Source organism: Osmerus eperlanus, chromosome 3 (genome assembly GCF_963692335.1).
Source record: "Osmerus eperlanus chromosome 3, fOsmEpe2.1, whole genome shotgun sequence".
NCBI classification, from domain to species: domain Eukaryota; kingdom Metazoa; phylum Chordata; class Actinopteri; order Osmeriformes; family Osmeridae; genus Osmerus; species Osmerus eperlanus.
Window position 1 is genome coordinate 5905516 of NC_085020.1, and position 11543 is coordinate 5917058.

An 11543-nucleotide genomic window follows, 5' to 3' on the forward strand; every position below is an offset into this window, starting at 1 on the left:
CACCGATCCTACAGTTCTGTTCGACAATCATGTGGAAGTTTGAAAATCCACTTTGACCTGGATCAGCCTTCAGTTATGGTTCTGAGTTGCACCCTTTTGCAAACCCACATCTTCTGTAGCTGTTGAAAGGTTTGCCCCCAACAACCTCCACCAGCTTCCTCTCTTCTATACAGACACAAGCTCCATATCAAATCCTCTGTAATTACACCTGGAGCATCGCAGCTTTCACTCCATGCAGAGGAAATGTCATCTTAATAATGAAACTTTCCCTATTAAACGCCCCTGGCTAGCTGCGACTGAAGCAATTATTTCGATTTCAAGAAAAAACTGCTTAATCCTGTAACTTTAATTTCAATATGTTTTGTTCCTTTTATTTGACAGTGCAGTGTTTGGGCTCAGGGTGAGGTCGGGTTAGGTGAGTTGAACCATCTCCTTCAAAAACTCTTGTTTGCACACGACAATGGTCAAATAGTCCTTGTGCATCTCAAACAGATCATGTCTGTCTCTACTTGACATTTTAATGTATTTCACTTTGTTTTGGATCATTTGCCTCCTGGAGCACTTGGGAGATGTCTTGATAAGGCCTTTCCACAGGCGGTCTCTAACCCAGAGTGCTGTTTACATTCTTCTGCTCACACCCTCTCTATCCGCTGAGACAGGATCACATCCATTTGAGTTCATCTGAGAGAACAAAACAGTGAAGACAAAATAAACTCCTGACAAGAAGATGGAAGATGAAAGAAACCAATGGCTGGGTCTTAAGTATTCCAAAAGATACATACATTTTAGATTGACAACTTCCCACTCGGTGTCTTGATTCTTGTTTTGAGCAGGGTGTGTGTGTGTGTGTGTGTGTGTGTGTGTGTGTGTGTGTCACAGTGCAGTTAGCAGTAAGCTGGGGACAGGCACAGGAAAGACAAACGGCTAATAACAAATCTATAGGTGCACAAAACTGTGAAGAGGTTCACAGTAACCTTTTAGCTCACGGTTTTAGTCCTAATTATACCTTTGTGTCTATCATCGCCACAGCCCAGCTAGTATGGAATCAGGGCTTTGAAGTAGCGAACCTTCAGAAGACTCAGTTGTGCATGAAGTTCCTTGTTGATTCCCTTCAATCTCCCTCCTCATCTGGCTTCGGGCGCTCCACCCTTCCTAAGCACCCTGGCTTTGACGTTCTTTGGAACTGGAAGGTACATGTGACTGATGAAAGTATTGCCTCCGCAACCTTAACCTGAACTGCTTCTGATACAGCGAATCATGTAATATGATGGAACTAATGTAGCATTGCCCTCCAATGTGCTGAACTATTACATCAATCATGTGCCCCCCGGAAAATAACTAAATAAGTATGATAGTTATGGACCATGCAGCCAAGTGTGTTACCTGGGTTTCATAGTGTTGTGCTCATTGGAACCCTTAGCACAGAGGAGCTTGTCACTTTTTGCTTCAGGAAGTGAAATCAGATAGCGAGACCACAATATTAGAAACTTTGCAATCTCTAGGCAGAAAAATCCCATACATACATATATATCTGATCCTCTATAATCACAGTGGGTTGTGAGGAGCTAATGACAGCTTGCTCTGACCCATCGCGGTGAAGGGCTGACGATGGAGAGAGATGGCAGGAGGATATAAGAAGAATGGAGGGGAAGTTGCAAATGAAGGAGTGAGGAAAGTGAAGGATTGTGGGAGGAGGGAGGGAGTCCAGCATGGGGAGATGGGAGGGAGCAGATCAGGGACAGCCCCTCTCTCAGCTGGGAAATTCCTCCCCTTCAACTCAACACACCTGACAGGGACAGAGACAAGCACATCCCTCTGGATCTCTGAAACTCTACTCCCCCTCCCTTTTCCCCTCTCTCTTCCTCTCTCATCTCCCAACTGTCTCTCCTTCTCTCTCTCTCCAGCCTCAACCCCTCCTCTGAGCAGCTGACTTGTTCTCAGTTAAATGTGTGTAAAGGGACAGCATTTATCCACAGAACTCTCAGGTAGACTATCTCTGTGTCACACTGACAGGACCAACAGTGGGTAGAGCACAGAGGACAGCCCTTCATCATGACACACTCTGAAAGGACAGCATGACAAGAATATTATTTTAAAAAGTGTTCTTTACTTTGGAATTGAATTTTTTAAGGATTTAAAAAACACAAGGATTTAAACAACCAACCCAAAGGATACTTTGTGACTGATGGAATGGTCTTACCATCAAGCCGGACACAGTCTGAGGGACATTAACACATTACCATGGACCTGGGTTGTCTTTTGGAGCTTCCCTAGTCGACAGTGATGCTGTTCAGGCTTCATGAGACTCACTGAATGATCTACAATCACTGCAAAGCTCCAGTTCACGTCTTCATAAACCCGACAAGGTTTCAGCTCTTGGAGGATCTCGGTCACGCTGGTCTGGAACGATTTCTGCCCTGTGGTAGGAGCCGGTCTGCCAAGGAGGCTGCAGTAAGCTCGGCATAACTGAGCTGAAGTGGGACCCAAACATTCAAATGCTCCATCACATCGTTTCATCAACAGACAACCTTTCAAAGACGTTAACACAATCGGTCCAGGAGGTTAAATGTCCTATGGTGCTGAGCACAGAGCTTAGCAAGCTCCAGTATATTACCTAGCTGTCCTGTGTTCGCCTGGGAGCAGGTGGGTGACATGCAGGCCGGGAAAGGCTCCCGAGACAGAGTTGAGTACAACCAGGACCAGGACCAGGCAGGTCTACATTGAATGGGGTCTGGCCCAGTGAGAGGGAGCCTTGATGTCTGTCCTGCAGTTGGCCTGTCTGCTCGTCTGCCTCGGGGCACCTGGGGATCAGGCTGGGCTGTGGAGACCATGCACAGGTACCTCTGTCCTTAGATAAAGCCAAGCTCAATGTCCATGTCTTTAAATGAGTTGACTGGAATATATTTTAAATTGCTATGACTGAGCATATGCCGGGAATTGCATTGGTTACAAAATTGCTGAATGAAGTAAATTATGTCAACGTTTGGTTCTGAGGAGGTGTATGAAGATAGGAAAGAGAGATCCTTATAGTCTTTCATACTGCAGTTAGATACACAAACATGCACACACACATACATACAGACACCAGCACTTCACAACACACTACAATAAATACTCCACTTCCTCTATGATAGCAGTACCCTGGATAGATTAGATTAGAAATGAACACCAGGTGCTGTTATCTAGCCAGGATACAGAAGCATCCATCCTGTTCTTTCTTCTAGAGCAATCTAGTCAGCAACTTTCATCTCACACCGCTTACTAACATTAGCTATGGTTCTGAGGACAGGCTGACAGACGGACTGTCTGACTGATGGCTGTCTGATGCATGTCTCATGCCTGTGGGGTAATGAGAGTTCATTGTGGTCACGTCTCCTAGCAAGCTGACATCATCTAAGTGTACAGTGGCGGTGGCAGACATGTATTCTCTGTCTGGTTCTCACCTCACACTCACGCACACAAGCCTCCCAGCATCTCAGCCTCCCAGTCTCTCAGCCTCCCAGCCTCCTAGCCTCCCAGTCTTCCAGCCTCTCAGCATCTCAGCCTCCCAGTCTCTCAGCCTCCCAGCCTCCTAGCCTCCCAGCCTTCCAGCCTCTCAGCATCTCAGCCTCCCAGTCTCTCAGCCTCCCAGCCTCCTAGCCTCCCAGCCTTCCAGCCTCCCAGCCTCCTAGCCTCCTAGCCTCCCAGCCCCCTGACCCCAGCTTGTCAGTCTCCTAGGAAGCTTGCAGCAGGACACAGAGAGGCGAGACAGCCCAGCACTTAAGACAGATACACTCTGAAGCTCATATAAGCAAATTGTACATTTAAAAGAGACGGTCTGAGAGGGGCTCTATCTTAAAAATGTTGGTGATTGTGTGAATTCTCACTGCAAGGTGTAGTCTTGTTTATAACTAATGTGTGTGTTAGAGTCCATGTTTTAAATGTATTTTGTCAGGGTTTTCCATCTTCTTTTTCAAACCGTTTTCTCCTGTTTTCTTTTTTGCACGACTTTGAAATGTGATCCATAAAGTAGTCTCTTCTCTCCTGGGATCAACTCAGGTGGAACTAAACAAAACAACACAGGACCAAACAGACACGGCTGGCCTTTGGCTTTTTCCCACGCGATGAAGGATTGAAGACATTAGGCTGGACTTGGTCAATTCAGTTCACTGAGGAAAACCTTCGTTTTCCTTTCTTTCCTACACCACTGATAATGATCACTGTGTGTCGGAAGATTATCTTTGGAGATTCTCTGATATCCACTTGTTGATTCCCATCACTTCTGCATGGTTGTTGATTTGCATTGAAGAGCTGATAGAGTCCATGTAATCATGATCCACATCTCTGAGAACTGTCGTATAAGCAGTCACTCAACACAGTAAAGCAAGGGACTTGTGGTATTTATTCAGTCAAATCACCTTTCTCCTAACATGAGTGATGTCTGTAGAAGTCCTGGAAGTTCCGTGCATGTGCATGTATGCTTGTGTGTGCATGTGAAAGTGTGTGAGAGAGTATGTCCATTCCTGTAGATAGCAATCTTAGTGAAAGCTTGTTGTTTGGGTTGCATTCCTCCCGCAGATCTGTTACCTCTGGACTTCCTGTCGCGGGTGCTACCAAGGGCAGGGGAGGCCCCCCTCAGTGAGGTCCGCATGGTACAATCAAGGGGGGCCCGGGGCCTCCAGCTGGCTGGGGCCCAGTCAGCACCCAGTTTCCCTGCCTCCCAGATCTTCAACAACTGTGACTTTTTCCCAGGAGAGTTCTCTATCGTGGTCACATTCAAGATCCCACGCTTGACTAACAAGGTGAGGGAGAGAGGGAAAGAGAGAGAGAAAGAGAGAAATAGGGAGTGGAGGAACTTCATACTTGCTTGTTCAGTAGTAGACCTGACAGTCCTCTCTTGTTCTAGAGGAACGAATACATCTTCTCCCTGGTAGAGGAAGACTCTGATGGGCTACTGCTAGGACTGCGTGTCTCCCAGGAGAAACTTCACTTCCTGTACCAGGGTGCTACGGGCAGGAAGCGGGTCACCTTCAAAGCAGTCAGTCTGGCAGAAAACCAGTGGCACACACTGGTGCTTGCTGTGACTGGGCGATATGCCACTCTGACTGTGGACTGTGGAATGGCTCTGGAGCTGTAAGTCAAACCTGCTGGGGCTGGGTTTACGTTACTGCAAAATCAAAGCATGTTCATTCTATTCTATCTCTGACTAAATCTGATCAAATGTGAGTAATTTCAGTGGATAACTGTGCTCAATGCAGGGTCCAGGAACAGCCCTTCCCCACAACACTAAGAACCTCCAACTCCAGGTTTTACATTGGCAACAGGAGGCGATGGAAAGGACGTTTCTCTGTGAGTTCTTCTGAAAGTTCCTTAAAGAACCATTGCCATACAAGAGAACGTTCCCTCTCACCTTCCCTCTCACACCTCTGTCTCAACCAGGGTCTGCTGCGACAGCTGGTTCTGTTGCCAGGATCTGATGCCACCTCGAGGGTGTGCCCCTCCTCAGACCCCCGCCTGGCAGAGCTCTCCATTCCCGAGGCCCTGCTCACCCTGCCCATCGCATCTTCAGGGAACAACAGTCTCTACCCCTATGGTGAGGCTAACCGCCATAGCTTCCTCGGTGGATTTGCTGGAGCAGTTGCCCAGGAGACCAGCCCTGAGTCTCTCCTTGTCTTGGGTGGATGTTTGGTGATACGCGTCTTCACCATAGCTTCTCTTCAAGGGTGCTCAATCTGTCCTCAGTCCTCTCCTGAGCTGTGTTTGGGTTGTAAATAAGACACTGTGATGGTATCAGAAACCGAGTAACTCTACCATGGAGCTGTCTCTGTGCTTGACGGACGGAGACTCAAAACTCAGTGCTTCAGGTGTCTCTGTCTGCCAACAGTTTGGGGCGCTTGTTTTGTACACTGGGCCTCTGCTGAGAGACCGGCTGCGGGTTTAAAGGGACAGTTCACCCAAAACTCTCAGGCTGGTCAGATGTTTCCCAATTTCAGTATTGAAGCTGCATCAATGAGCCCACATCCAGCCACACACCCTCTGTGTGTGGATCCAGTCATGCTGCACAACTCCAGCTGTTCATTTCCCCATTTCTGTCAAAGGCTTACCAGACATCAATTGGTTATTAGACTCAAACCTGATGTATATGACAAAGCTCTTGTGTATTTAGAGCCTAATAGGTTCACACTTCAGTTATGTGATGAGAGTCCAAACCAAACACTTACTGTAGACAGCTCATTTCACAGGTCTTGTCATCGACTGAGTGTGAAAATGAAATCTGTCATTGAAGACTTTCTTATTGGTTTTGAGCTGGCAGAGATCTAGCCCATGTGATTCACTGTGGTTTGGCAGAGTTTCCAGACAAGGACCTGTCTTTTTCAAGGCGTCAATTCTCAGTTGGAGCTTCACCAGATTTTAATACCAGGCTATCATGGAGATAAAACTGTAAATTATGGTTTCTTCAAGCAATGTTTGGCACCGTGATCGACCTCAAGTGTTCTGATGAGATAATGCCTCTTTGTCTCATGACCTTGACTGTAGATGTACAGTACATGAAACAATTAAACTGTATTATTGGCAGCAGAACATGAATTGCTCATTACCAGTGAGTCATCTAGTCCCTCTGTCTGTCTATCTATCTGTCTGTCTGCTTGTCTGTTGCCATCCATCTCTCTGGTCAGAGGCGGAGGTGCGTGTGACCTTGGGGATCCAGCCCCCGTGTTCCAAGACGGAGCAGGGTCAGCTGTGGTTCGACACCCTGAACAGAGGTCTGTTCATGTGTGACGGCACAGCCTGGCAACCTCTCCTACAAGGTGAGGCAAACGTTTGGATCGGCTCCAGTCATGCTGCACAACTCCAGCTGTTCATTTCCCCATTTCTGTCAAAGGCTTACCAGACATCAATTGGTTATTAGACTCAAACCTGATGTATATGGCAAAGCTCTTGTGTATTTAGAGTATTTAGATCGACCTTGTGTTTGAATTCTTCCACATATAGCTAATGCTTGTCCTGCGTGACTCTGCAGAGAAAATGCGTCTGGATTACGTGGAGGACTACCAGGACCTCTACACCAGGTCAGAGACCTTTGACATTGAGGTGTTCCAGATCCCCTCGGTGGGACTGTTCATGGCTACAGCGAACCGTCAGTCCAGGCCCGGCTCTGGGATCTATAAGTGGGTGGATGGAAAGTTTGAGCTTTACCAGAACATCAGCACCTTTGAGGCCCGGGCTTGGAAGTACTTCACCATAGACAACAAGGTGTGTGTGCCTGTCCGGAGGGGTCCAATCTCGTCACTGTGTGTGTACTGTTTGGTTGGCCTGGTTACGCAACCACCTGGTTGGTGAGCAACAATGTGAAGACCAAAAAAATGGACTGGTGTGGGATGGCACAATGAACAGGGTAAGAGAGTTCACATGGACTCTGTAGGAATATTATCAGTGTTCTTTTACAAAAGATTCTTTTCAGCAGGTCATGGTCACATCTCCGAAGCAGCTCCCAGTGTAGGTACACAGAGAGAGAAGTCTTTTGATGTGGCTCTTACAAAGGGGAAGGGAGCAGAGAGAGGGGAGGCCTGGTGTTCAGCTCTTAAATCATATGTGTATAATCATAGAAATGAATTTTGTCTGATGTTAGCCTTGATTTATGAGTTGACACCCCTCCACTTCCCCTCAGAGTGACTCCAGTTAATTACAAATGAGATTTAAAAGGCTGGAGTGTTGGACTTGAAGCCAGTTTGGAGTTCTGTCAATACCTGCAGTGTAATTATCAACATTATCTGTTTTTCTCTGTTCATCTTGTGTTCATTGAGTGTTCATCTTGATAGTACAGGTAATACTATTTTCAGTCCTAACCCTAACTCCCACGTCCAGCTCCAACTCTGACCAAAGGTCTGACCTCCCTGTTTCTGTCTCAGATGTTCCTGGCTGTGGCTAACTCCATGGGGAGAACTGAGGGGGAGCAGGAGCTGTCCATCATCTACAAGTGGAGTCCCAGGAAACTGAAGTTCCTGAGGCACCAGACCCTGGAGACTCACAGCGCCCTAGACTGGGAAGCCTTCAGCATAAACAATCAATCCTTCCTGGTTGTGGCCAATCACAGACGAGGTATAGTGCCTGTTTGTGTGTGTGTGTGTTGGTAAAGGTTGTGTACTAGAATGGTTTAAATGTATGTACCTCAAACTGTATGCCAACTATATAGTTGAATAAATAATTTATAATAATTAATTACGGTAAACAGATTTGTGACTAAATACCTAAACTCTTACTGTATAAACTCTACTTTACCATGTACTTTAGCAGGAAATAAAGCGTTTATCTTCTCTGTGTGTTATGAGCATGTATGACTTTATCTTTTAACTATCAACGTACGTGCTTCTTGTGGGTTCAGATGAGATTATCCTTGATTTCTCATTCCTGTGGCTGTTTACATCCCCTGCCGTGTTTCTGTACTCTGCACCTCTGCCTTCCCCTCCTCTGAAGTTCTAAAGGGTGTCCTCCATTGATCAAAGCTCAAAAGAGGCCATAAAGAGGCTTTTCATGGGATCTAAGGGTCTAGCAGGCCTTTAGCAGGCCAGCTTGTGCACCTGCAGCTGCTGGTTCTGTGCCAGAACACCAGCGTGGGGGAAGTCACCTCTATACGCTGGTCTGAACTCACCAGCACCTTCACTTGGGATTCTATTCAATTCAATTCGAATTCCATTTGATCCCATTCAAATTCTATTCTATTCAATATTCTATTAGTGTGTTTGTCTATGTGCGTGTGTGTGTGTGTTTTGTGTATGTGTAGTCATGAAATCCTGAATGTTCTGCTCCACAGGAGAGGACAACAACCACAACATAAACAGTGTGATCTACAGGTGGAACCCGGGCACCAAGGTGTTTGAGGTGAACCAGACCCTGCTGACATCCGGGGCCTACGACTGGGAGTTCTTCACTGTGGGACCCTACCACTTCCTGGTGGTGGCCAACACTTTCAACGGAGTCTCCACACACATCAAGTCCACCATCTACATCTGGCTTAGGGGCATGTTCCAGCCTTTTCAGCACATCACGGTACCAACGAGCTGTTCTATTTGCATCCGCAGTCTACCTACATTAATTACATGGTGCAATACAAATTAGATTCAGTACTGTCAAGTTACCAAAGGATGTACTGTGCGTATAGTTGTCTCTGTGCATACAGTTACATTTTCAATTAGATGATCGTAAACCCTCCCAAGCTGACGGAGATTGGGTAAGAATAGAAATATGTGTCATTAGTTCAAAGGGAAAGAAAGGCCCTGTGTGTGAGTCACCTCCTGGGGAGGTGAAAGTGGCCTGTCTTGTGGCTTGAGGAGGAGGTCTGGGTGTGAACTGGGAAGATCCACATGCCCTCTGGCTGCCAGGCTGCTGTAACCTCAGTCAAGCTGTGGGGCAAGGCAGAGCAGATTGTCTTCACCACACACAATCATACACACTCCTAAATTTAGATGTATGGCCTTTTGTCATTTGGGACAATCTTACCTGCGGTTTCAGATTTCTAATCCGTCACAGCTCAGTATTGCCAATGTCTCCGTGTTCTATTCATGCTGACTGTTTCAACTGTTTGAGCCAAAGGGATTTAACTATTACATCAGTCCCAGCTCTGGGATGCTCCCCAACTGAACATCATCTTAGAGATACAGGGATTGACTGCTGTAGCTGAATATGGAAAGATTGTGTCGATCCCACTTCAGCTGCCAGCTAGGTTGTGAAAGGTGTAATTAATGATTAAGGAGCAAGTTTAAATCACTTATCCTGTGTACATATCAACAGAGTGCCCTCGGCAACCCAGCTGTCACTGAGACATCTTAAAGACGTTTGGTTTTAGCGGGGGGAATTCCAGCACTGGTGGTTACGCTTGAAGTAAAAAAGAGGGAGCCGTTGCTGTTTTGACAAGTCCGTTTGGGCGGGTCAGATAATGACTACTGAAACAACATGGTGTTCTAGGACTGGCTATGCTACCTGTTATTGCTCCCTTCTGTGTTTGTGCTTGTATGTGTGTGTTTGAACTATATTGTTGACGGTGGCCTGTCCTCTCTGCCTCTCTCCCTGGTATAATGCAGACCATGGGGGCAACAGACTGGGAAATGTTTCAGATCGGAGGCAGGTACTTCCTGGCTGTAGCCAATGGACAGATGCTGGACCATAGAGGACCCAGCCTCTACACCATCAACTCCACCATCTACGAACTCAACATGATAACACAGACATTCATCAAGTTCCAAGACATTGTAACCAACAGGTCAGAAAACAAAACACAAACATCTCATTTGCCCAGTAGGTCCATGACTAACCATGTACTCAGCACATACAGTGCAGCTGTATCACCATGTGGTTTGATGCGATAGTTCTGTGTTCTGTCAGTGCTGTGGACTGGGAGTTCTTCACTATAGGAGAGGAGAAGTTCCTTGTGGTGGCCAACTCTCACGACGGCAACTCCTACTCTCTGAACAGTGTTATATACAGGTACGCTGAAGGAAATCCTCCCAGATCTGTTAGTGCCCCTGATGCACTGACAATACAGTGTTGACAAAACACTCAAAAAGGTGCCATCTAGAACAATGTGTATCAGTGACAGACCCTCTGAAAAAAGATTATGTATAGATTTCCAATCATTACAAGGGGTTCTATAAACTTCTGTTTTAGACTGCATATTCGTCATTAACTTATGACCTGATGTGTGTCTTTACCTCAGATGGCAGGGCTATGAGGGGTTTGTGCCCATCCACAGCCTTCCTACCATTGGCTGCAGGGACTGGGAGTTCTTCAACTCAACTGAGGGTTCCTTCCTGGTCTACTCCAGTGCCACCACTTCCCTGTCTAAAGTCTTCAAACTCAAGACCTACTGAGTATGAGGGCTTGTAGGAAACCTTGAAGTTATACTTCAGATAGCAGGAACCAGAAGAGCTGAAAGCCTGGAATGGAACTGCAAAAAGAGAGGGGAAATCATTTGAAGGCTGAAATTCTTCAGTGCACATGAAACCTATTTCAAATATCAATTAACAGTTTCTTAAAGTACCATCACTCAAGAAGGGACTATGTCATGGTGTGTACCTTTGTAATGTAGCTCATAAATAGACTTACTATCTCCTGTCACTTTGTATCATTGACAACATTTTGTCAGTTAAGTTTTTATTAAATGTATTATTTATTCATTAGAAGTTTTGGATTTAGCATGTTAATATTATTACTGTATTGTTACTGTAAAGCATTGCTAACTTTTACAGTGGATTTTACAGTGCAAGATCAGACTCAGTTATAAACCCAGGGTATAACTTTTGAGGATTAAATGAAGAAATAGTCTATCTGCCTGTCACTACAAAATTCTTATTGTTTAACAGTTTAAGAGATAGTGGTCGCTTAGGTGCAGGTGCAGTGCCATTTTTACTCTTCCAGCTATTTTCTGTGTTCTCAGATGTAATCCTGAAAAATAAGCTAGCGTCTCTACAGACATCAGTCATGACTGGTTCAGCTATATATGACTACTAGATCATTGTTATTCTAAATAAATATTTATACAACTATTAATTGTTTGTTAGTGTGTGTGT

The 11543-nt window shown here is 45.8% G+C and overlaps 1 protein-coding gene across 1 annotated transcript; it reads left to right on the plus strand.

Annotated features, from left to right (window-relative positions):
* The first annotated feature begins 2315 nt into the window (after nt 1–2315).
* On the plus strand, nt 2316–11505 carry LOC134016359 (thrombospondin-type laminin G domain and EAR repeat-containing protein-like). The gene is made up of 12 exons (XM_062455740.1): nt 2316–2837; nt 4558–4781; nt 4886–5112; nt 5238–5328; nt 5419–5572; nt 6657–6788; nt 7001–7233; nt 7890–8079; nt 8792–9027; nt 10059–10237; nt 10360–10461; nt 10691–11505. Exons 1-12 carry the CDS (start codon nt 2756–2758, stop codon nt 10842–10844), a joined length of 2004 nt encoding a protein of 667 aa, XP_062311724.1. The 5' UTR covers nt 2316–2755; the 3' UTR covers nt 10845–11505.
* Nucleotides 11506–11543: the final 38 nt, after the last annotated feature.